Source organism: Gadus morhua, chromosome 9, assembly GCF_902167405.1.
Source record: "Gadus morhua chromosome 9, gadMor3.0, whole genome shotgun sequence".
Taxonomy (NCBI): Eukaryota; Metazoa; Chordata; class Actinopteri; order Gadiformes; family Gadidae; genus Gadus; species Gadus morhua.
In genome coordinates, this window is record NC_044056.1 from 12,902,164 (window position 1) to 12,927,674 (window position 25,511).

The 25,511-nt window shown below is 49.5% G+C and overlaps 2 protein-coding genes across 2 annotated transcripts in view; one reads left to right on the forward strand and one right to left on the reverse strand.

The window, feature by feature from the left end:
• cdh13 (cadherin 13, H-cadherin (heart)) overlaps positions 1-3,357 on the forward strand; it is an 89,732-nt gene extending 86,375 nt beyond the window's left edge. The window contains exon 15 of the mRNA XM_030367290.1: positions 3,274-3,357. Within this exon, the coding sequence (XP_030223150.1) occupies positions 3,274-3,281 (8 nt within the window). The 3' untranslated portion in view covers positions 3,282-3,357. The remainder of the gene's footprint in view (positions 1-3,273) is intronic.
• Positions 3,358-14,715: 11,358 nt separating this feature from the next.
• On the reverse strand, positions 14,716-23,195 carry mlycd (malonyl-CoA decarboxylase). Its single transcript, XM_030367294.1, has 5 exons — positions 22,592-23,195; positions 21,471-21,583; positions 20,246-20,402; positions 19,179-19,331; positions 14,716-15,758 (listed from the first exon to the last, which is right to left on the reverse strand). The coding sequence occupies exons 1-5, from the start codon at positions 23,108-23,110 to the stop codon at positions 15,204-15,206; spliced, it is 1,497 nt and encodes a 498-aa protein (XP_030223154.1). The 5' UTR covers positions 23,111-23,195; the 3' UTR covers positions 14,716-15,203.
• Between the last annotated feature and the right edge of the window lie 2,316 nt (positions 23,196-25,511).

The window sequence follows — 25,511 nt, forward strand, 5'->3', positions numbered from 1 at the left end:
TGTGTGTATTCCCTCCTATGGGGGCTTTCATGGCTGACAGACACTCATCCTCTGGGGGAAGTGCTCAGCTTGTATTACCTATTGCTATAGTTAACAGTTTTTCTGTGGTCTTTGTAGTTCTAGCTGTGGTACTTGTAGTTCTGGCTGTGGTACTTGTAGTTCTAGCTGTGGTTCTTGTAGCTCTAGCGGTGGTACTTGTTGTTCTAGCTGTGGTACTTGTAGCTCTAGCTGTTATCTTTGTAGTTTTAGCTGTGGTACTTGTAGCTCTAGCTGTTGTACTTGTTGTTCTAGCTGTGATCTTTGTAGTTCTAGCTGTGGTACTTGAAGCTCTAGCTGTTGTTGTACTTATAGTTATAGTTGTGATACTTGTAGCTCTAGCTGTTGTACTTGTAGTTCTAGCTGTGATACTTGTAGTTCTCAGCAGGTTTCTGTGGTCCACTGTGGGTCCAGGCTTTCAGACCAAACCTGCAGACCTTCAGGGTAGAGGGGGTCCTCTCGGGGTCTGGGAGGAGGTTTCATCCGTTTAGCTCCTGTTGAGTACCCCCCCCCCCCCCCCCCCCCCCCCACGCTCTTCAAGCGGAGGCTAAACTGAGCCTTCCTCCGCTCGGTTTCCATGAGAGCAGAGAGGGCTACAGAGAGCGGTGCTTTGATCTGTTCAGCGCTTTGGTTCTCAGCCCACGCTGTCGCTCTCCAACGGCTCCCAGCTCTCTGTTCACTAAACAACCACACAATGAATATACGCTCACAATAATCCTTATGAACACAAACCTTTATTAGATTAGAGTTTACGCCACCCTACCCATCTCTCTCTCTCCCCTCCTCCTCTCGCCGTCTAATGCTCTCTCCTCTCTTTAACCTCTCTCATCCACTCTCCACCTACTATATCTCTAGCTGTTCCTCTCTGGGTTGTGTGTGTGTGTGTGTGTGTGTGTGTTTGTGTATGTGTGTGTGTGTGTGTGTGTGTGTGCGTGCGTTTTTGTGTGGGGGCTGCAGTGGTGAATTGATTGCAGTAAGTTTTGTGTTTCCATGTCCAGAGTACTGACTTCTCCGCCCAAGGGTCTGATCCCCTCACCGCACGCACGCACGCACGCACGCACGCACGCACGCACGCACGCACGCACGCACGCACACACACGCGCGCTCGTTGGGTGAAGTGCTCAGCTTGTATTTCCTATATCTATATTTTACAGTTTTTCTCAGTCGCTTTGGTACATTTCTCGAATCATCCTCGACATTTAAAAAAACAATTTCTACAAAAAGCAAAACACCATGGATTATCTGCAAAAGCCAGTCTCTTGCTCAAATCCTTAGTTCATCTCTGAAAAGTAAATATCTGTGTGAATGAACATGTCAGGGCCATCAGAATGACAATTCCTTCGGTCATTTTGTGTACGGATAAGACAGTCAAATTGCATAGTCATGTTTTCAAAATGATAGTGTACTCTGAAGTGATGTTCTATGGCTAAAGAATTGAAGACAATTATTGTAATTTACAAAAGTAACACACTTAGAAATTGTATGTGGGAGATTGAAAAGGTGACAAGACGCTCTATATTATATGGCCCAATAACTGGCATATGAGTTAGCACACCATTCTGAGAGATAGCTGCACCTATACTTATGTTCCTGCCCCATTGGCCTGGCACATCAACTGTACCTCTGTGGCCGAAGATATTTCAACCATGCCTTCAGTGTTTCATTAGGTTGAAGCCAGCCTCATCTATGTAGATGAAGTGGTGCGGTAGTTCACTTGCCGTTCCATTATACATTATATCCAGAAGACACAAAATGAGTTTTATGAATTACATGCATTTTCATTTTGGACGAGATACAGTTATATCAAACGTATACAGCACATATTGCATCTTATTTTCTAAATCCATAGAAAATGTGTAAAGGACTGTACTTACTGTACTGTATATCACCATACGATGTTACTGTTTACTGTGAGGTACAGTTACTGCATGCTCATACATGCTTTACCTGTACATGCTGGTAGCGCAGCTCCTTCACTCTTTCACCATTTCTTTCAAATGGAACATTGTAGAGCTGCTTCATATTACTTTAATTTGGTGTCTTTTCCGCACCCTGTAAATGGTTGAGATGCTGTCTGTTAGGATGTTTTAAAAGATATTGTTGTCCTCTAAAATGGCACTCTTTCCCTTAGTCTTATGGCAGTGTTTTCTACAACCATGGTGCAAAAAGCCTCCTCCTGTTCAGGTGTGGAAAGGAGCCCAGCCACCCCTGTGGAGTTGTCTTGCAGTCCTATGTGGAAAAAATATAGTGATGCAAAACACAACATTTTCTAAGATAAAATGTCACTGTGTAAAGTATACTTACTGTCTATTGTAAAATGCAAGCGGAATACTGTAATATTCTCGGAAGCATTACAGAAATTATGCAGTAGAGTGCTTGTTGTTAGATTACATACCTGTTCTGTTGACAAAAAAATCGGAATGATTGAGGACACAGTTGTTCTTACAACAATTGGCTGCACACTTCGACCAGCCTTGGCCATTGTAAGCCCATGATTGAGAATGTGGTCTACAAGTGTGTCTCTTATCTAATTAGGAACGCTCATATGTCCTTGGCCTCTCCTGCCTCTTCCTCTTTTTTGCTTCCCAACTCCTCCGCCAAGCAGCCTCACTCCTCTTCCTCTTCTTCTTCGTCTCTGACTTTAACCCCATCCAATTCATTGTCCTTCTATTGTCAGACATTCTAACATTGTGTTGTGCTATAAATATATACTTGCCAGTTGAAAGTTCATGAGATGCACCTTTGAGCTATTTCAGTAAACTGGTTGATCGTTGGTTGATCCAACGCTTCTCACATATCCCTTCATTAGAGAAAGTCAAGATTCACCTGGGAGCAATTTACCAATTCAGGACAGATTTTGAAAATAGTCCAATGGAAATGTATAGAAATATGCTTGACATATATAACAACTTGTTCAACCATTTTGCATGCAAAGACTTATGCAATTAACTAATGCCTAAATGTTGTGGGGGGTGAGACAATTCAACAGAGACCCGTTAACATACATTTTTTATCAACATGACATTAACAATTGATAATGTAGGAAAGAGCAGAGAATTGTACATTGTTACTCCGTCTAGAGTGAGCGTCCTGGTCGTCACCTTTCACTTGTTCGCTGTGATTGATCCCCATCGATCAGTCTCAGAGGTAACCTTCTGACGTCCTCTCTTTCTCTCTCTGCCTCTCTCTCTCTCTCTCTCTCTCTCTCTCTCTCTCTCTCTCTCTCCTCCGCTGCAGGTCTGTAGATTCTCCATCTCTTCTTCTGCCAAGCTGCCCCCCCCCCCCCCACCCCCGCTCCCAGGAACCAGGCTTAAAGGAGCCCCCCCCCCCCAGGAACTAGGTTTACAGGAGCAGGAGAAGGAGAGCTGAATCCTGATCCACAACCCCCCCCCCCCCCCCCCCCCCCCCCCCCAGCATTAGGTGATGTAGGTTCCTTCATCCCCCTCCACCCTCCCCCCTCCTCGTTGGGGGGGGGGGGGGGGGGAGGAGCTGTGGGATCTGGATGTCTGGGGGGCACCAGCAGGACTCTACAGGAGATCAGAACATAGGGGGTCTCTAGTGGTCTCCAGGTCTCTAGTGGTCTCTAGTAGTCTCTAGTTCTCTAGGGGGGTCTCTAGTGGTCTCTAGTGGTCTCTAATGGTCTCTAGTGGTCTCTATTGGTCTCCAGGTCTCTTTTGGTCTCTAGTGGTCTCTAGTGGTCTCCAGGTCTCAAGCGGTCTCTAGTGGTCTCTAGTGGTCTCCAGGTCTCAAGCGGTCTCTAGCGGTCTCTAGTGGTCTCTAGTGGTCTCTAGGTCTCAAGCGGTCTCTAGGGGTCTCTAGTGGTCTCCAGGTCTCAAGCGGTCTCTAGCGGTCTCTAGTGGTCTCTAGTGGTCTCCAGGTCTCAAGCGGTCTCTAGTGGTCTCTAGTGGTCTCTGGTGGTCTCTGGTGGTCTCTAGTGGTCTCTAGTGGTCTCTGGTGGTCTTTAGGGGTCTCTAGGGGTCTCTGGTGGTCTCTGGTTGTCTCTAGTGGTCTCTGGTGGTCTCTAGCGGTCTCTAGCGGTCTCTAGTGGTCTCTAGTGGTCCCCAGGTCTCTGCTGGGCTCCAGGTCTCTTGTGGTCTTTAGCGGTCTCTTGAATCTCAGAAAAGATAAAAAAAGATTTCTGTAAACTTGTTTGCTTCTCTTACTTTACTTCTGTTTTTGAGTTGTCATGGAGTGGATTAAACCGTATCTTTATAGTTATGACGTGAACCCAAAAGAAAACGACATTGAATAAATATTTTATTTTTGACCATTTTAAAGAGATACTGTATGGATTAATTTATGTACTTTGATTGCAGGATCCAGCCTTCTGAATAAATATATAAAAAGTAAAAAGTAAAGTAAAGAGAAGACTATCGGGCCTTGTTTGTTTTGCAGGGAGTTTGTGGATCCTAGTGCAGTGTTTTCTAATGCTGTCGATGTGTTAACTCTTTTGAATGTGCGTCCCTTCAGAATATGTGAATCTTGGCGCCTCGGTCCTGGGCTGTGTTGGAATTGGCTGAGGGTGGGTTCTCCCTGTACGGTGGACACTGTACAGGGAAAACTGCTCACTGTACAGGGGTACGGGGATCCACACCCTCATGAGCTCCAGAAGCCAGGCTCTGTGGTAGGAACACAGGCTGTGACCGCCGCATTACGGGGTATGAAAGCGCTATGCATCATGGGAGATAGTGCTGAAATGTGCATCAGGTTTGCACTTATTTGTGGGTATTAAGTAGTGCACGATGTCGGGCCCAAGTGAGCCAGTTCCTACACAGCCTGGAGTTCTGGTTTTCTAACCTTTGACCTTTCACCCCACTTGTCAGCCTCCATGTTGAGTCACAGGACACTGTACAGGACATGAAATGGACGCCTTTGTTGTGATCGTGTTGCTGTTTCTCTGGTGCTCTGAGGAAACAGAGAGTGGGTTTCTGTGGTCGACCCGAATATGGGAAGAAAATGACATGTCTGTCTTTTGCACTAATTTAATAAAGGCGTTACTGAAAGAAGAACAAATGCTTTGGTTTGTCCGGCTGTGAAAACGTTTTTTTCTTCTTCTGCTACTAATGGAATCTGGAAACCTGCTGAGAGAAGTGTGTGTGTGTGTGTTTGTGTGTGTGTGTGTGTGTGTGTGTGTGTGTGTGTGTGTGTGTGTGTGTGTGTGTGTGTGTGTGTGTGTGTGTGTGTGTGTGTGTGTGTGTGTGTGTGTGTGTGTGTATCTCTGTGTCCGTGTGTGGGTATGTGTGTGTGTAGATTTGTTTAGATGTGTTTGGTTCATTCAGGCCCACCTCAAAGCCATGCCCCAAAAACTTGACTAGCTCGCTAGCATTAGTCTGCGTGTGGAAAACTCCTCTCATGCGCAGTGAGTGCACGGTAGACAGACAGATAGACAGGCAGACAGTCAGACAGACAGGCAGACAGTCAGACAGATAGGCAGATAGACAGACAGGCACCGGATTATTAATTTTTTGTCATCTAGCGTTTACTTTAATAATTGATTTTCCGGATGTAAAGAGAATGTCAGAATATGACAGATGCTTCTAGAATAAATTGCCCGCCAGAGCTTTTATTGACATTGGTGTCAAATAATTTTGAACAGATTCGGTAGGCATTGCCCGAATACATTTTTACATTTTAACAAAATATTGTAGAACATTAAAAGATATTCATCAGTTATCTAAAATCCGCTGAGTAAGTGAACCTAAAGTCTACTTAATTAATTAAGCGAATGAAGGAGGGTCTTATTCTATTAACCATTATGATTGGATTAGAGAACGTGTCAATCCCAGTCTGATAGAGGAAATTCTTTCAGTTTGTGTGTTTCTGACGTCTAAAATAAAGCTGCCTGGAGCTGGACTCTCCTTGACTTCAAGCTTTAATTCAAATATAAACCAAAAACCATCAGTGTGAATTAAACCTCTTATTGTCTTCTTCCCCAGAGTCACCGCCTCCATCCCATAATAATGATCCTTTATACTCAGCCGTTTAGCCTCATCATCCCGCCCAGATATTTCATTAAACCCAGATTAAAATAGGTCATTAATGAGAGCTAATGAGCAGCCTCTCTCTCTGTGTCAGGAGGTAAGAACCGCCCTGAACCGCCCTGAACAGCCCTGAACCGCCGTGACCCGCCCGGGGTGACAGACCGGGATCAGTGATGAGGACACGCTGGTCCTCTCTTATCCATCATCACACGTGTCCTCCAGCAAAGAACAGAGGACCGATCAGCGGGAACCAGAGGAGCGACCACCCGGAGGAGTTCAGCTCCTCGGGGAGGAGGGAGTTCAGGAGAGAGTTCAGCTCCTCGGGGAGGAGGAGTTCAGGAGGGAGTTCAGCACCTCGGGGAAACAACAGAGAGTTAGGGGTAGCAACAGAGAGGTAGGGGGTAACAACAGAGGTAGGGGTTAATAGCGTGCAGAGTTTACAGCGTTTGTATCTGAATGATAATGCATAATAATAGTCTAATATCCGTGCTGCCAGTCTGCCAGCGGCTGACGGCCTCCAGCTGTTTCCTACCCGGGGGGAGGAGGAGAAGCTCTTTGAAGGAGACAGCGTGCTCATGCCCTCAGGCCCTCTGCGCTGATCAGACCCACACATCCCGTCTTAACGCGCAACGTTTGTTCTTGTTACGGAGTTGAAGACGCATGGCCTTAGAAAAATGAATGTGTAAACGTAAGACTAACACTAGTCTTAATCTAACCCTGAATCAACCCTGACCCAGTGTGTGTGTGTGTGTGTGTGTGTGTGTGTGTGTGTGTGTGTGTGTGTGTTGGGAGGGCCCTCTTCTGTAGGGTATGACCGGTTGAACAGAGCAGTACAGCCATGTACTGAAGTGGTTATTCTTCCATTCCTCTGGTCGTTCCTCCTTATCTCCGTCCTACGAGCGTCTGTCTGTCTGTCCTCCTCCTCCGGTGGTCCGTCTGTCCCCCTCCTTTAAATCAAATATACATTGTAATTCTCTTTCTTCTTCAGATGATGCTGTTTAATTGATGGTCCTCAAGGCCTTCTGAGGCTCTGCCTTCTACAGACCAGCGTGGCCGGTGGTCAGAGGGGCTTCATTAACCAGCTCCATCCTGAGTGGGGTTCATCTCTGACAGCATGGGGACGTCTCCGTCTCAACACGCTCTGACCTTCAGAGAGGTCCACTCTCCGTTTAAACCCGGCTGACCGGCCCACACAGGTCACTTTATAATTGGTTGTAAACCGGTTTGAGTTCTGGTTTGGAGCGCTTGAAAATGGGGACGTGCTGCAGAGGTGAAACCTTCACTAGACAACGATCACTTCTCATTTATTTTCCTGAGAAAACATTCTGTCAACATGCTGTCCTCTAGAGCTGAAGAAAGAAACCACACACACACACACACACACACACACACACACACACACACACACACACACACACACACACACACACACACACACACACACACACACACACACACACACACACACACACACACACACACACGTGTACACAACAGACAGACAACACATACAGCTGCGCTCAAACCACGTGCGTTCATAACACATGTGCACACTGCAGGCACACAGACACACATGGATACAATACACATGTGCTCAAAACACACCACAAGGACACACAAACGTGAATCCACAAATTGAGTGCAGCTCCCAGCATGCCCCAGCCCGTGGTTTAGCAGAGTTATTCTGGGCAGCGGGCTTCATGTTTCCAGGCTGATGACAGAGATAGGATGGGAGCCTTTTGCCAGCAGTGTGTTGACAACCAGAACCCCGTAATCCTCTAATTGTTGTGCAAGAGAGAGGGAGAGGCTCTGCTGCATCCGTTTTGTTTCCTCTCCTCTCACAACACCACACACGTCCCTCACACGCTGTGGTTCGGGAGGCTGTGGTCTGAAACCAGCAGGGGTTCAGCCAGCGAAGGGGCGACTGGGTCTGGAGAGCGGCTGAAACATGGAGACAGAACAGAGCAGCAAGGAGCCTGCTCTCCTACCACCACATCCACACATCCTCATATAGATAGATAGTACTTTATTGTCATTGCACATGTTACAGAGCGACGAAATTACCAGTTACATTCCGTCCAAGAAACATAAAAGACAGTGTGGGGGGACAGGACAGAGAGACTGTCAGGCGCTTGTTAAACAAGAACCATGCGGCCCACGTTAGATAAGAAAAGTTTAAAAAAGCTAAACAAGAGGGTGACGAGGGAAAAAAAAAGTCAATACCCCAATTATTTATCGACGTCGCCGATAAATACTAATTTTTTTAATTTTTTTTCATGGGCCCCCCCTCTGCCTTGGGCCCCCCCACAACTGTCCCCTTCGTCCCCGCAGTCCGTCGGCCCTGGGCGCATCACATCACTCCCGGCATACTACTGTACTGCAACGAGGGACGGGGAGGGGGAGGGAGTCCAGTAGGCGGTGAGTCCAGGGGGTGTGTGTGTTATCTGTCTTGTGTGTGTGTGTGTGTGTGTGAGCCCAAGGACTCCATCTCAACCCAGACTCATATACAGCAGGTCAGAGGCTCCGGTCCCCTCAGTAGGTCAGAGGCTCCGGTCCCCTCAGTAGGTCAGAGGCTCCGGTCCCCTCAGTAGGTCAGAGGCTCCGGTCCCCTCAGTAGGTCAGAGGCTCCGGTCCCCTCAGTAGGTCAGAGGCTCCGGTCCCCTCAGTAGGTCAGAGGCTCCGGTCCCCTCAGTAGGTCAGAGGCTCCGGTCCCCTCAGTAGGTCAGAGGCTCCGGTCCCCTCAGTAGGTCAGAGGCTCCGGTCCCCTCAGTAGGTCAGAGGCTCCAGTCCCTCAGGTCTCACCACCACATACAGTAGGCCGGTGCAGGTCTGGTGAGGTCTCTCCTGACTAAGTCCTTGTAGACAGGACTTCACTGAACCTGCAGAAGGCGTTCAGTGTTAGTGTCACCGACGGCCCTTAAGCCATCTGTTATAGTGGAATCGTTGTGCGTGGCGTCGTTGTGCGTGCCGTTGCAGCTGAGGAGAACTAACGGTGGATCTCCACAATAAATAAGTCTTACGGCGTGACCAAGGTGCTCCTGCTGCACCGGCGGCGTGCTCAGGCAGAACGCTCTGCTGCTACATTGGCAGAACGGAGTCATTCAGACAAAAGAGATCAGTGGCAGATGTTCCTCTGAGCCAAGAGAGACTTTGATCACAGACTGCTATTGTCCTTCACACAATGGAGCCATTGTAATCTTTTTTTTTTGTTGAACATTTCTAATCTTGAATGCTGGAAGCGTCTGTAGGCGTCTGTCTGCAGGAGGAGAACGGGAACCACTGAATCACACCGTGCCTCAACACTCTCCTCCTCCTATTCCTCCTCCGAGGAGGAGAGAGCTGGGTCTGTACACCGTGCCTCCACACTCTCCTCCTCCTCAGAGGAGGAGAGAGCTGGGTCTGTACACCGTGCCTCCACACTCTTCTCGACCTCCACCTCCTCCTCAGAGGAGGAGAGAGCCGGGTCTGTACACCGTGCCTCAACACTCTCCTCCTCCTCCGAGGAGAGAGCCGGGCCTGTACACCGTGCCTCAACACTCTCCTCCTCCTCCTCCGAGGAGAGAGCTGGGTCTCTGGGTTAGTTCACACAGGCAGCGCTAGCCTCAGTACAAGCTTGCCCAGGACGGCTGAGAGGACCCTGGTGTGAATGTCGCCGCTTCTTAGCTTTCCAAACTCACCTAATTTCAAAATCGAAACTTGCCTTCCTATTTTTGAATTGCGGGTCTACAGGTTGCCGTCACAGTGACTTCTAAATCACCGTAGTACGAATTTGATCACTCTTATTATAATGCATAAGAGTGTTTGGGACGCGGACACCCCTGCCTAACACAGATCAACAGTGTTGGAACTGGTTTACCCGGACTGCCTCTTTCATGGTAGTCTGCTGTGGCTTTTTCCTCTGTGTAGTTAGCCGCCACGCTAGCAGGCACACTAGCAGGCTCTCAGCCTTCTTTGTCGCCCCCGCTACATGCATAGGGCTGCCCGACATAAGTTTGTTTACATGGATACTACTCCAGCTGTGGCAACGTCATCAAAACAAACCACGCCTACGGGCCGTCAACCTGCGTCCCCTGCTCTGGGGGACGCAGTCCCCAATGACCCCTGTTGTAGCTTCCACTAACAGGGCTGCCAGGTTCATGTTACTGAACACTCGCTTACTAAATAACAAAGCCCTACTCATTTATGATATTATTTTGTGTAAAAAGCTTGACTTCCTATGTCTGACAGAGACATGACAGAGCCAGCAGGACTTTGTAACCCTCAACCAAGCCACTCCCCAAGACTATGTGTACATTCAAAAACCCTGTAGCCTTGGCTGTGGTGGTGGGCTAGCTGTCATTCACTGATCTAATTGTCTTGTCAAGGCTTTCTGGGTTGCTCGCCACCATCTGCCCTTTGTACCCATCTACCATTCTGTTGGGTGACTTGAACATCCATGTGGACCCAGCTAACTGCCCCTTTGCTTCTGATTTTATGTCACTGTTGGACTGTTTTGGTATTGCCCAACGTGTGTTTGGTCCAACTCATACCAAAGTGCACACCCTTGACCTTTTGTGCTCCACTGGAATCACCCCCTGTCAGCTCCAGTGTGATGACCTGGCTACATCTGACCATCTTGCTATCTCATTCTCTGTTCCTGGGCCCCTACCCAGTCAGCCCAGTAAACTAACCATCACATTCCGGAAAACCAAACAGGTGCGCATCCCTGTTGTCTTCCACCCTAGCGACCCACCTGATTCATTTCTACCCGCCTGGACTACTGCAACGCCATCCTCACTGGTCTCCCCTCTAAAACCCTGGACAGACTGCAATGTGTGCAGAACTCAGCTGCCTGGCTCTTAACTGGCATTAAGCCCTGGCAGCACATCACCCCCATCCTGATGCAGCTCCACTGGTTACCAGTCAAGTTCTGCATTCAATTCAAAATTCTATTAATCACACACAAGTCCCTTCACGCTATGGCCCCCCCCGTTACCGCTCTGACCTCCTCCACCCCTACACCCCCCTGCAGTCCCTCAGGTCCTCAGTGACCAGATGGCAATTCCCCGCACGAGACTCAAGACCTTTGGGGATAGTGGTCCGCCCCCACTCTGTGGAATCAGCTCCCCCCCCACATCCGCTGTGCCCCTTCCGTGGAGACTCTCAAAAAGTACACGAATGCACACCTTTTCTCTGAGGCCTATGGCCTCTAACTCACAACCCCACCCAGCGCCTTGCGCATTTTGCACTCTCAGTCACTTGCCTAAACATACACCCTCACCTCCCACTCTTGTGAAGCGACCTTGAGTATCCTGAAAGGCGCTATATAAAATCAATTTTTATTATTAGTATTATTATAAGCTCTTTGAATGAGGCTGGAGTTTGCCTGAGATTTGCAGTTATTGGTCAAAATGTCCGATACATGAACTACAAATCCCGAAAGTCTGGGCCTGCATGGACTATAGTAGTTCTAGATGTAGTGGAATGGTTTCATAAAACTTGAAGGTAACTAACTCTGTATAAAGAGGCTGTTTAAGTGATGGCAACTCTCCACTTTACTAAAAGATCTTTGCAATATTAATGAGTGATCAGACACCGCCTGCCTATGGGCCTGAGGATGCATTACAGCTTAGTTTAGTAAAGGTTAGTGTAGTAAAGGTGAGTGTAGTAAAGGTTAGTGTAGTAGAGGTTAGCGTATTATAGGTTAGTGTAGTAAAGGTTAGTGCAGTAAGGGTTAGTGTAGTTGAGGTTAGTGTAGTAGATGTCAGTGTAGTTAAGGTTAATGTAGTAGAGGTTAGTGTAGTAAAGGTTGGTGTAGTAGAGGTTAGTGTAGTAAAGTTTAGTGTAGTAGAGGCTAGTGTAGTAGAGGTTAGTGTAGTAGAGGTTAGTGTATTATAGGTTAGTGTAGTAGAGGTTAATGTATATAGGTTAGTGTAGTAAAGGTTAGTGTAGTAAAGGGTAGTGTAGTAGAGGTTAGTGTAGTAGAGGTTAGTGTAGCAAAGGTTAGTACAGTAAAGGTTAGTGTAGTAGAGGTTAGTGAAGTAGAGGTTAGTGTATTATAGGTTAGAGTAGTAAAGGATAGTATATTAAAGGTTAGTGTAGTAAAGGCTGAGGCTGCTCTACTTTCAGACGGAGGCTGACTGATGAGCTGTGTTTGGGCTTGAAGGTGACTTTAGTTATAGAAATGTTTCAATGCTCTCTGGATCAATTGTTAAAGTGCTGTGGGAGCATCCTCCCCAACAGCTTTGTTTGTTCCTGTTTTCTACACCAAATGTGTTCATATTCGTGGTTTAGTGCCCATTAAATGTGTTCGCAAGAGCTGCCACCTTTAACATGCAGTATATATCATTCAAGTGGATTTAAGTGGCTCGCCTGCCTTGCAACAATCAACCCCTCTTCCACAATGCTAATTAAAAACTATCTTTGTGAGGACAAACTCATTTGTTTTGTTGCATTTGATTTGAAAGCCGTCAAGATGTGATGAAATATAATCGCTTTCAGAGTCGGCAGCGACCCCAGTGAATTGGAGACATGTTTTTGAAGCGAGCAGTGTGTTAAATCATGTATTTACTGAGTCAAAGCGCTAGTGGAGGGGGCAGATGAAGCAGTAAATGAGATAAATGTCGTGGATTAGGGAGAATATGAGGCCTAGCCAGCCGCCGCAAATTTAATATTCACACTCGCAATTCCTTTTGCCAATTAAAGAAGAACACAGCGTTTAACACATTTGTTTCTCCTTGGAAAGTTTTCTGAATGTGATTACATCCCAATACATCAAAACACCAAAACGTTACAATCCAGCCCCGTCTGGACACGTCCTGATTGGTGGACAGGACCCTGGTTTGATCATCCTGGTTCGTAGTACAGCTGATGTATGACGTAGTTAAAGGCTGATGTATGACGTAGTTAAAGGCTGATGATGACGTACTTAACAGCTGATGATGACGTAGTTAACAGCTGATAATGACGTAGTTAACAGCTGATGTACATTCCCTCATCAAGTGGTCTCGATGTTGCAGCTCAGGACTGTAGTGTTGGTGCAGCGGTCGACTGAGGAGACGCACACGTCCTCAGAGCTGAATCACTGAAGCATTGATTAGCATGCAGTGTGCATCACTTTGCGTTGTACTTTAGCATTGATTAGCATGTAGGATGTCTATCACTTTGAGCTGTACTTAAGCATTGATTAGCATGAAGCGTGTCCGCCTCATTCAGACCTTATTCTCCTTAAGTCTAGAACAGGGAATAAACAAGCCGTGTTCAGGACTAATGTGCATCAGTCCGTAATCAATTAACTCACAGCTAGCCGCTGCTAGCGGCACCTGCTGTTGGTGCTAGCCGCTGTTAGCATGTCCCTCTGTCATCCAGAGGCTCTAAGCTCCCAGGGCCGCAGCCCCTAATGGACACATTGAGCCATGAAGCTTATTCTTTGTTCATTAATTCATGTGTAATTGTTTCCTGTGCTGTGCTTCCTGCTTCCTGTGGGGGTCTGTGTTGCCCCCGACTACAGAGGCGTGATGGGGTGGGGGGGGAGTCATTACAGGGGGCATGTTGCCGTGACCGCAGACGATTTTAGGGTGGAACCCAGAAGCCCAATTTAAATGCAGAATTACTTCAGATGTGGCACGGCTGTGAACCATAGTGAGACCACACACACACACACACAGCACTACACGGTTGGAGTGCTAATGTTTGTAAAGACGTGTGTGTTTGAGTGTGGGTTTGTGTGTATGCCTCCTCTTCGACTCCATGAAGAGGTCTCCTCCTCGTCTCCATGAAGAGGTGTCCTCTTTGTCTCCATGAAGAGGTGTCCAACTCTTCATCTCCATGAAGAGGGGTCCTCGTCGTCTCCATGAAGAGGTGTTCTCTTCGTCTCCATGACGAGGTGTCCTCTTCGTCTCCATGAAGAGGTCAACCCTCATACCAGCGTCATACTGAGGGTGGCCGTGGCTATGGACGGATCCTCGCTGGAGGATTCTTCTTCAGCCCTGGCGAATGATTTCAGACTCCTAATAGAAAACTCTGCTCCTCTTGTTGCCTCTGCTCATTCCATGTGTTGTGGACTTCTGGAAATGGGCCAACGCAGGCAGGCTTACAGAAGGGTTGATCTTTATTTAGGTCAGATACTATTAGATTTCACAACACATTTACTAGGCACTGAGATGGCCTTGTATTATATGGTTTAAAATACATTCTGCTTTAATGCTTTGTGGGCCGTTCTTCATCTACCGTATAATTCAACCCCCTCCGTGGAACGCTGGGGGAGAAGAGAGGGGGAGGAGAGGGGGAGAGAGGGGAATGAGGAGAGGAAGAGGGACGAGGGGAAGGAGGAGAGAGGAGAAGGAGAGAGGAGAAGGAGGGAGGAGAAGGGAGGAGGAGGAGGGGGAAGAGAGGGGGGAGGTGTGAAGGAAAGAAAGAACAGGGGGACAGGAGGAGGGGGAGGAGAGAGACAGAACCGGTGGAGGATGGAGAGAACTTTGCTTCCTCGGGGAGATGATATGTAATTTCACAGTCAGCTTGCTGTGATGTATTATTTCCCCACAATAGGGCGTGTGTGGGGTAGGGGGTGTTGGCGCAGCACCTGTACGGTGTAGTTGGAACACAGTGCTGAGTGGGGCTGCCAGCAGCATCAGACAGCAACAAATACAAGCGGACCACTGGAGCAGAATAAGTCAGCTGTAAAACATTCAGCCTGGAACCAGACACGGAAACACCTACGTCGTCGGTTGATTTTTTTAATCATTGGACCACTGAGGCAGAAGAAGGAATCAGTCAAATTTATTTCAGAATCTTCTCCGGACTCCTCCCTCATTATTTAGTCGTTTTATATCCTTCTATTCACAGCCAACGTTTTGTATGAGCAAACAAGCTCTCTGATTGGCCGAGTGAGCCCTGGCCTGTTGGCTCCCAGGCAGAGCCCAGCCGTAAAACAGATTCATGGCCTCATAAAGTCAGTGTTCACCAGTGGGTCAAACACCGTCCTAATATTTGTCAAGTGTCCGGGGGACGTTTGGCGGTGGATAACGTCCTCATCGCTGCTCCGAGCGTCTTACAATACAGACCAGTGCTTGTAGACCTACTGAATATGCATGATATAATAATACATCAATTATAGAATAATTAGACATATTATTATGCATTAGAGTGTAAAGCATGTCCCAGGCTCTGTGCCTCCCATGCCGTGCACCTCCTCTCTCCGTCTCCCCCTCACAGCTTGCTGTTTTTCTGGAACTGTGCGACCAGCCCCATCACCGTCTCCGAGGCGGCGATGCTGCGGTCCTGCAGGTAGAGGCCGCTGTTCCTCGCCGTCTCCTCCAGGAAGTAGCGGTAGTTGACCATGATGCCGCAGGAGCCGGCCACGCCCCGCGGGCTGGTGTCCGCCCGCCAGTTGAGCCGCCACAGGGTGGCGCCGTTCTGCAGGTGGAAGTTGGCCACGGGGTTGAGGGCGTAGCCCCGCCTCTTCTCGCCGTACAGGTACCAGGCGCACAGACGCATCAGTACGGGCTCCAGCAGGAGGGCCAGGCGCTCTGACCGGAGCCACTCCCCCGCCGCCAGGAGGCGCCGCAGCTCCTCCACCGCCGGGGCCCCTGGGGCCAGGCCCGTGGCCTCCTCCACCTCCCTCCACTCCTGCTCCGACAGGAGGTCCGGCCCGCCGCCCCGCGCCTCCCTGCGGCTCAGCCCCAGCAGGAGGCCCTGCAGCCAGGAGGAGAAGCCCGGGATGGGGGACAGGCTGGAGAAGGAGGTGAGGTGAGGGAACTCCGCCTGCAGGAGAGGGAGACAGGAGGGGAGAGAGGAGGAGGTGAGGGAACAGCTCTACACAACCTGTCACCCAGAAGGTGTACCGCGTTCCTCCGCAACCTGGAGGACCAAATTACGCAATCCTCCTCTGACCAGCAGACCTACTCCCTTCACAGGGTCAGAGAAACATCAGGAGCAGGTGTTGAGCTTGGAGGCCCACAGACAGACTGAGACCAGACCTGGACTCAACATGAAACTTCATCGCTGGATCTTATTGAACTGAAGCCTCCAACCCCCAAAGGGTACACCCCTCCTCACCAAAGGGGGGGGGGGGGGGGTGGGCAGAGGCTGTGGGTCCCTCAGAGAGGAACACAGACAGGGCGTGGAGATGGAGGACCACGCCTTCATTTCCTCCCTCTTCTGCCAGGGGATCTCCCTCCCACCTAACCCTACCAAAAACAGTTGGCTGTGAAACCATCAGTAACCTTCCCCTCCCTCCCTCCCTCCCAACCTCTCCCCTCTCTAAGAACCAACCTCTGAAACTATACCCTCCCTCCTCCCTTAATTTACAACCCAACAACATCCCCCCCTCAGAACCAACCTCCCCCCTCTCTCAGAACCAACCTCCCCCTCCTCCCCCTCTCTCAGAACCATCCTCCCCCTCCTCCCCCCCTCTCAGAACCAACCTCCCCCTCCTCCCCCCTCTCACCCTCTTCCTGAGGGTTCCAGTTTGGATGACAGGCAGGGATCTAGCGAGAGGAGGAGGAGGAGCAGTAGGCAGATGAAGAGGAAGAGGAGCAGTAGACAGATGAGGAGGAAGAGGAGGAGCTGCAGATTAAAGTGAGGTTGTCAGACAAGCCTTGGGGATGGAGATGTTGTCTGGCTGAAGTCTCCTCTCTTCTTCTCTTTCTATCATCTGTCTGCTCCTCCTCCTGCTGCTCCCTGCTATGATCCGCTCCTGCTGCTCCCTCGCTCTTCAGAGAGGTGTTGCTGTTATCTCCTCTCTGTTCCTGTTCATCCTCCTCCTCCTCCTCCTCCTCCTCCTCCTCCTCAACCCCCTCTTCCTCAACCCCCCCCCCCCTCCTCCTCCTCCCCCTCATCCTGCTGGCAGCCCTCACCGCAGCGTTTGAACCTGAAGACAGAGCGTTTAGGAGGCTCGGCGAGAGCCTTTATCGGTCCTGCTCTCGCGCTGCACGGTCGGTCGAGCCGCGGAATGGAAATAGAATAATTCATGAGGATGGATCAGAGGAGCCGTGGTTCACATCACAGGAGCATCGCTCCTCATCTCCAATCTGTGGCCGGGACACCAAGGGCCCTGGGAAACGGGCGCTTTAATCCTGGGGACAATCACACCAAACACTTCTCCACCCCTGGTGGAGGAGGGGGGTGGGCGGAGCTCGCCACTGATCTGTACGCTCCAATCAGCGAAAGAGCAGCCCGACCCTTGGCTCCTGATCTCAGCTCAGATCCATCCCTCCTTCCCTATTAAAAGGTTTGACTTGTTCTGGGGGAGCTGGTGCATAGCGACAAAGAACTTAGCAACAGGATTTTCCTAGAAGTTTTGAGGAATCTCCGCCGCCCGGTCTGAGCATCAGGTTTCAGAGAAGGAACACAGATCCTGAAAGAGCTCCTCTCTGATAGAACTCCCCTCTCTCTCTCTCTGATAGAGCTCCCATCTCTCCGATAGAGCTCCCATCTCTCCCTCTCTCTCTCTGATAGAGCTCCCATCTCTCCGATAGAGCTCCCATCTCTCTCTCTCTCTGATAGAGCTCCCCTCTCTCTCTCTCTGATAGAGCTCCCCCTCTCTCTCTCTCTCTGATAGAGCTCCCCTCTCTCTTTGATAGAGCTCCCATCTCTCTGATAGAGCTCCCATCTCTCCCTCTCTGATAGAGCTCCCCTCTCTCTCTCTCTCTGATAGAGCTCCCCTCTCTCTCTCTCTCTCTGATAGAGCTCCCCTCTCTCTCTCTCTGATAGAGCTCCCCTCTCTCTCTCTCTGATAGAACTCCCCTCTCTCTCTCTCTCTGATAGAGCTCCCCTCTCTCTCTCTCTCTCTGATAGAGCTCCCATCCCTCCCTCTCTCTCTCTCTGATAGAGCTCCCCTCTATCTCTCTCTCTCTCTGATAGCTCCTCTTCATCCAATAGAGCTCCTCTCTCTCTGACAGAGCTCCTCTCTCTCTGATAAGCAGCCTCTTCTGTATGCGCTGCTGTAGAAGAGAAATGTATATTCTGAGGATCCATTCATCACACCTCTGGCTCGGCCTTTCTATAACCAGTTTTCCATATGTTGTGCATTATGCAGTATAATAAATCATGAGCGGAACGAGAGGCCAATAAGCAGAACAATAGAGACGAAGCAGATTGCAGCTATCTGGATCCTGAGAGGAACCTCTGGACGTCTTGAGGGAGGAGAGGGGGGCGTCTTGAGGGAGGAGAGGGGGGCGTCTTGAGGGAGGAGAGGGGGGCCTCTGGAGGGAGGAGAGGGGGGCCTCTGGAGGGAGGAGAGGGGGGTGTCTGGAGGGAGGAGAGGGGGGAGCTCTGGAGGGAGGAGAGGGGGGCCTCTGGAGGGAGGAGAGGGGGGTGTCTGGAGGGAGGAGAGGGGGGAGCTCTGGAGGGAGGAGAGGGGGGCCTCTGGAGGGAGGAGAGGGGGGCCTCTGGAGGGAGGAGATGGGATTCTGCATCTGTCCTTGCAGCACTGAGCTGTTTAAATAAAGGTTGTAATCATTCAAACCAGAGCAGTGGGAATTACTCTCATCTGTGTTTCTGGTATCATGATCAACTGCTGTGAGGATAACTCATCTGGGTTTATGGTGTCGTGTCCTGATAAACTTTGCAGTTGAATTCGGAGAGAGCTAGACCGATGGCTAACGTTATTGTCCTGTCTGTTCACCAGCTCCTGCGCAGGTAGTAAATCTTTAACCACAGTCTGACATTCTCCCGCTCTGAAGGGTAAAGTCCTTCAGAAGAGGCCGTGTCATCGAGGGACTCCAGCAGGGAATAAGGGTTTAGAAATGCTAAAATAACGGCATTGACATTCAGGCTGACCTTTAACACTGCCGCTACCGTTTCAGGTTAGCTGTAGGGGTAACCTTGTTGTGGTTGTGTTACTGTGGGGTAACCATGGCGTGTTTGTGTTACTGTAGGGTAACCATGGTGTGTTTGTGTTACTGTGGGGCAACACAACATGGTTATGTTGTCTTAGGGTCGTGTCCCCGTGGGGTCTTGCCCACTAAGGGGTTGCGTCCTCCATTGGGTCGTGTCCTCCATGGGTTTGTGTCCCTTAAGGGGTCGTGTCCCCTAAGGGGTCGTGTCCCCTATGGCTGCAGGTGGTTCTGTTGTGAAGGTCCGCGGAAACGTCTTTTTCTGTGGATTTATTTTCCAGATCTTGCTCTGCTCTCTCTTTTCCTGCAGCACCTTAAAGCACACCTCCACCACACCTCCACCTACCTGAAGCTCCCGCACCACCCTCTTGATGAGGTAGTTCCCCAGCTCCACCCCCTGCAGCCCTGCCTGGGTGGAGGATATGGAGTAGAAGATGGCCGCGTTGATCTGGTTTACGTCCTCCTTGGCGTCCAGATTAGCAAATTCCCGAACGATGCTCTGAAGAGACGAGATCCCACGTTAGCACTGACGAAGCCAAAGGCTACATGTTCTCACGTTAGCACTGAGGAAGCTAAAGGCTACATGTTCTCACGTAAGCACTGAGGAAGATAAGGTCTACATGTTCCCGTATTACCACTGAGGAAGCTAAAGGCTACATGTTACCGTGTTAGCACTGAGGAAGATAAGGTCTACATGTTCCCGTGTTACCACTGAGGAAGCTAAAGGCTACATGTTCCCGTGTTAGCACTGAGGAAGCTAAAGGCTACATTTTTCCATGTTAGGACTGAGGAAGCTAAAGGCTACATGTTCCCGTGCTAACTCTTAGTAAGTAATTTATATAAAGTTATCTCCTCTCCTGTATGTTAGCTATCCTCACCTGTATGTTGTTGTGATCGTCTCCTCCCCTGTATGTTAACTATCCTCACCTGTATGTTGTGTTGATATCCTCTCACCTGCATGTTAGCTATCCTTACCTGTATGTTAGTTATCCTCACCTGCATGTTGTCTTGATATCTCCTCTCCTGTATGTTAGCTATCCTCACCTGAATGTTATTGTGATGTCTCCTCACCTGTATGTTAGCTATCCTCACCTGTATGTTGTTGTGATGCCTCCTCACCTGTATGTTAGCTATTCTCACCTGTATGTTGTGTTGATGTCTCCTCACATGCATGTTGTGGTGCTGTCTCCTCACCTGTATGTTAGCTATCCTCACCTGTATGTTATTGTGATGTCTCCTCACCTGTATGTTAGCTATTCTCACCTGTATGTTGTGTTGATGTCTCCTCACCTGTATGTTGTGGTGCTGTCTCCTCACCTGTATGTTAGCTATCCTCACCTGTATGTTGTGGTGCTGTCTCCTCACCTGTATGTTAGCTATCCTCACCTGTATGTTGTGATGATGTCTCCTCACCTGTATGTTGTCGGAGATGTCCTCGGTGAGGGCCACATGCAGCACCACCAGAGGCTCCCCGGGCATGGCTGCGTGGGTGAAGGCGTAGCAGCGGCGGTACGGGCCCACCCTGCGCTTCATGTCTGTCCAGTTTCTCACCGGGTGGACTGCCTCATACCTGGGGACACAGAGGGGTTCACCTGAGAGGTGGTCACCTGGGAGGGGGTCACCTGAGAGGGTGTCACCTGAGAGGGGTCTACCTGAGAGGGGGTCACCTGAGAGGGGGTCACCTGGGAGGGTGTCCCCTGAGAGGGTGTCCCCTGAGAGGGGTCTACCTGAGAGGGGGTCACCTGAGAGGGGTCTACCTGAGAGGGGGTCTACCTGAGAGGGGTCTACCTGAGAGGGGGTCACCTGAGAGGGGGTCTACCTGAGAGGGGGTCTACCTGAGAGGGGTCTACCTGAGAGGGGTCTACTTGAGAGGGGTCTACTTGAGAGGGGGTCTACCTGAGAGGGGGTCACTTGAGAGGGGTCTACCTGAGAGGGATAATACCTGGGGTCACAGAGGGGTCTACCTGAGAGGGATAATACCTGGGGACACAGAGGGGTCTACCTGAGAGGGATAATACCTGGGGTCACAGAGGGGTCTACCTGAGAGGGGTTACCGGACCAGAGGCTCAGTGTTCATGTTCGGTGAGGACCTGGGTGTGGGGGTGGTACTCAGATGTGATACTCTGTTTGACTCGCTTCCTTTCCACCTAATAAGGGCTGATTGTCTATTCCGTGGTCTCCTGTAGACCACCTGGCCCTGGGGTCTGACTGACAATGCTGCTGGTTCTCATCCTCAGTAATGACCAGCTCAATGGAAAAACTACATGAAATGAGAGTCTGGAGGTGATGAGCCCAACGAGATGTTTATGGGAGTTAGGCGGTGATGAACTGAACTAGAAAGTGGTGGGGGTGAGTTAGGTGGTGGTGCGGGTGAGTCAGGACTGGTGGTGGTGGGGGTGAGTTAGGAGGTTGGGGGGGTGAGTTAGGAGGTGGTGGGTTAGGGGGGTGAGTTAGGAGGTGGTGGTGGTGAGTTAGGAGGTGGTGGGTTAGGAGGGTGAGTTAGGAGGTTGGGGGGGTGAGTTGGGAGGTGGTGGGGGTGAGTTAGGAGGGGGTGAGTTAGGAGGTGGTGGAGGTGAGTTAGGTGGTGGTGAGTTCGTAGGGCATGAACGGAGGAGATTGATTGGTAGGGCTGAGTTACTGGCTGATCTTCTGAAGGATCTCGCAGGGCGACTGCCAGGTGATCCTCTGAAGCTGAAGGAGGCCCACAGAGAACCACTCAGACAGCATGCTCTTCAGAGTCCCATTAAGGTCCTGAGAGAGAGAGAGAGAGAGAGAGAGAGAGAGAGAGAGAGAGAGAGAGAGAGAGAGAGAGAGAGAGAGAGAGAGAGAGAGAGAGAGAGAGAGAGAGAGATTGTTCAGCAGCTTTCTGCATCACCTGAATCTGGTCCTAATTCTCCCAACTGCAGAGTTAGACTGGGGGGGGGGGGGATTGGTAGCCACTCATTTAAATAAATGTTGAGTAGAGTCCAAAAAGATCTAGATCAACACGCCCTGAAGGATGGATGGACCCACGACTCAGAGGTACACGTCTACACAGCCTCACCATTCCAGACAGAGTGAGGCGTCACTCTGTACTGAAGGTTTCTGATCAGAGTGAGGCATCACTCTGTACTGAATGAGATGTCAACACATTGTGTGTGTCAGTCATCACCCTCTAGGGACCAGCAAATTAGATCCCTTGTAAATAGTTTTCCATCTCTCATTTGATTCATTCTCTTTCTTTCCTGTATTTGCTGCTGTGACCTGCATTTCCCATCGTGGATCTAAGGAGCATCTCCTCCCAATATAAAATGTTAGTAGCTAACTTCAGACAGTTCTGTCAGGAATACTTCTGATAGCAGCTCTTCATAGGCTTTATTAATAATACTTCTGGCCGATGTGTGGGGGCTCTATTTATACCAACAGTGACTCCCCTCAGCAGGGAAAGAAAGTGTGGGAAAGTTCAGAGCAGAGTGGGCTGGGCTCCATCATACCCAGCCCACCCTTTTAGGCTGCTCTATCACTACCTATCACTGCTCTAACTCTACCTATCACTGCTCTATCACTATCTATCACTGTACCATATCATACTGGTTATATAAGGTGCATAGAGCAAGCAGTAGGCATGTGAATGCGTTATTGGACATGCGTTGGTGTTGTTCTATAGTTGGTGTTGTTATGATGTAAGACAATACTTGTATCCAAAGAAGCTGATAATATATATTATCAGCGGCCCATAGTCTGAACCACAGACATCCCGCAGTAAAGTCAGTCCGTTACCCTGATGTTGGGCCCTTCGTGGTTCTTGGAGGCCATGAGCTCCAGCAGGTCCGCTCGGAGGTCCACCAGGAACTTGACCCCGCCGTCGGCTCTGCTGACGCCGTTCAGCAGCTGTCGGTAACGGGGCGTCAGTGCGTACCGGAGCCGGTCCTCCGCCTGCAGCACCGTAGCCGGGTCGCGGCTCTGCGTGTCCGCCAGCCTTCCGCAGAGCTCTGCCACCCGACGGTGGTCCACCCCGAAGCCCCCCGACAGCCGCTCCAGGAGCCGGCCCCGGTGCTCCCGCTCCAGGCGGCGGTAGAACATCATGAAGTCCCCGCTGTCCGCCTCCGGAGGCGGGGGGACCTTGTCCCGGGTCTCGTAGGAGGGCACCGGGGCGACGACCCGGGCCAGCAGCTCGTCCATCGCCCCCTGCTGAGTGCTGGGACGGACATGCGCAGAGAAGGGACGGGTCTGAAGAGCCTCCAGGACCGAGCGGCTCCTCAAGCGTAACAGACGGGCTAACCGGAGGCTGAACGTCATGACTGGTCGGTCCGCTCGGGTGTCACGGGAACCTGCGACCTGCGCTCCGGTAGAGCAGCGGGCACTTCCGGGTCTCTAAAAGAGACAGTACACAAGTGTCTCTGCTCTGTTCCAGGGCCCTTAAAGAGACAGTACACGTGTTTCTCTGTAGTGTTCCTCTTAAAGAGACAGTACACATGTGTCTATGTAGTGTTCCGGGTCTCTTAAAGAGACAGTACACGTGTGTCTCTGCACTGTTCCTCTTAAAGCAGGGGTGGGGAACCTTTTTCACATCAAGGGCCATTTCAATTTTTCCAAAGTCCTCAGAGGGCCATACCATTATGAACACATAACTAAAGATGAAAAAAAAGACAAAAAAAGTCTATAACTGCTGTGTTACTAAGCCTCATGTTTGCTGCATTTCTAGACTCACCTAATGTGATGGCTGGAACTGTTTTTCTCTAGCAAGGCGTCTGATGTCAGCTGGCAGTGATGATGATGCTACCTCAGGGATGGGCAACTTTCATGATAAAGAGGGCCACATTTTTTATCATAACCATCGGAGGGCCACATGACTGCACACTTCAACTATACGTGAGCTGAGAGAAGCTACATAATTTTGAATTTGGTAGATGATTTCCTGTATTCTGGTGCATTTTGGCGATGGCCACTACCTAAAAAATCGTCCAGAATCGTAACCTATGTACGGTATGTTAATTGAACCAACATACATTAATTTCATGTTTTCCATGCTCAAACAGCCACATGAATGGTCAGTATTTTTATCAGTGCAAAGGGCTCACATACATCATCATTCAATGAAGTCAAAAAACTGAAAAACAGTGGTCCAACATTAAGTGCAACAACTCAATGAACTCAAACCCAACAAGCAGTTGTAGTAGTTGTAGTGGCGACTTAAGTGGATATCTTTAATGACTGATATCGCTTCTAAGCAAACTAAACGCATGGGTTTGCCTTTGAATTCAATGAATTCTTCTCATCTTTCGTGAACGAGTTTTCTGTAACTCGATCAATTATTATTATTATAATATATATTTTTTTTATATATTTTTTTTTAATTATGTGCAGGCTGAGTGGGCATGCGGGCCGCGGGCCACATGCCCGCGGGCCGCCAGTTCCCCATCCCTGTCTTAAAGGGACATTGTGCAAAAATTACTCCCATCTAGTGGTACAATTGTATATTGCATTCAAACTAATAGTGCTCGCTTGTTCAAATCTACGGTGGGTATGTGCCAAGAAGCTGTGTCATGACATCCAATACTACCTCATCGAGTCATTTGAGTGATGATGAGTTTCGTTATTTCAAACTGCATTGAATCATTAGTGTAAGCTAATGATGTATGAGTAATTATTCCTCGAGCAAGATAGTGAATTATTTCAGTCATCATTCACGCTGGCTCAAAGTGAAAACGCGTTTGCATTTCCTGTACCACGTAATGCTTTTTGCCCCTCTCGGCAGTCCATAGACCGGAAGAACATGGAAGCCTCCATGAAGCTTACCCATCCTATGTTACTACATATTAATTATTCTTCGCTCAGGAGGATAAATGAGATTTTTGGCAGAGATAATTTTACACCAATGAGGACTTATTTATGAATGAATACGTTGATTTGAGGCAATAAATTACTTAAAATATTACACAGTGTCCCTTTAAAGAGACAGTACACGTGTGTCTCTGTACTGTTCCTCTTAATGGGACACTACACGTGTATCTCTCTGCTGTTCCAGGTCTCTTTTGGCTCGTTTCCACCGGTGGGTGTGCTTCAGCCCAGAACGCCTCGGCCAAGTAGAGAAGGTGCGGTTTGGCGCAGCTCAGTTACGGCTGCGGTTTGTATGGAGTTAGAATCATGCCAAAACCCCGCACACACGCAAAACGTGTTTTGCTCACGCACAATGATTCACACACACGCTCAGTGTGGTTTGCAAATACAAATCATCATTCACAAACTAATGCATTTTGCTTCAGAAACAAATACAGTATGTTGTACACAAAGTACAAAAAAAAATCCTTCAAGTACACAAAACAATTCTACGAGCACGGAACACTGAAAGCTGCGCGTGGATCGGAAGGCATTTGCGCACGGATCAGCAAGGCGGAAAATTAGTGCCAAAAGTCACGTGACAAACAAATGTCCTGTGATTCACACTACACAACAGCAGGTGGCGCTGTTGAGTCAGTTTAAGGCCGCCAGGACGATCTTTTTTTCTCCCCAAAATCTTTATTTGATGCTGGCCAACCGTGTGTGGATTCTATGGAAAGCCAAGAAGGCCACTAACTGGCCCTAGAACTGCGCGGTAAAAGTGCTAAACCGCACGGAAACCGTACGGAAACCGTACGGAATCCGTGCGGTTGGCAGGAACAACGCCAATGTTGTTGTGTAGTGTGAATCACAGGACATT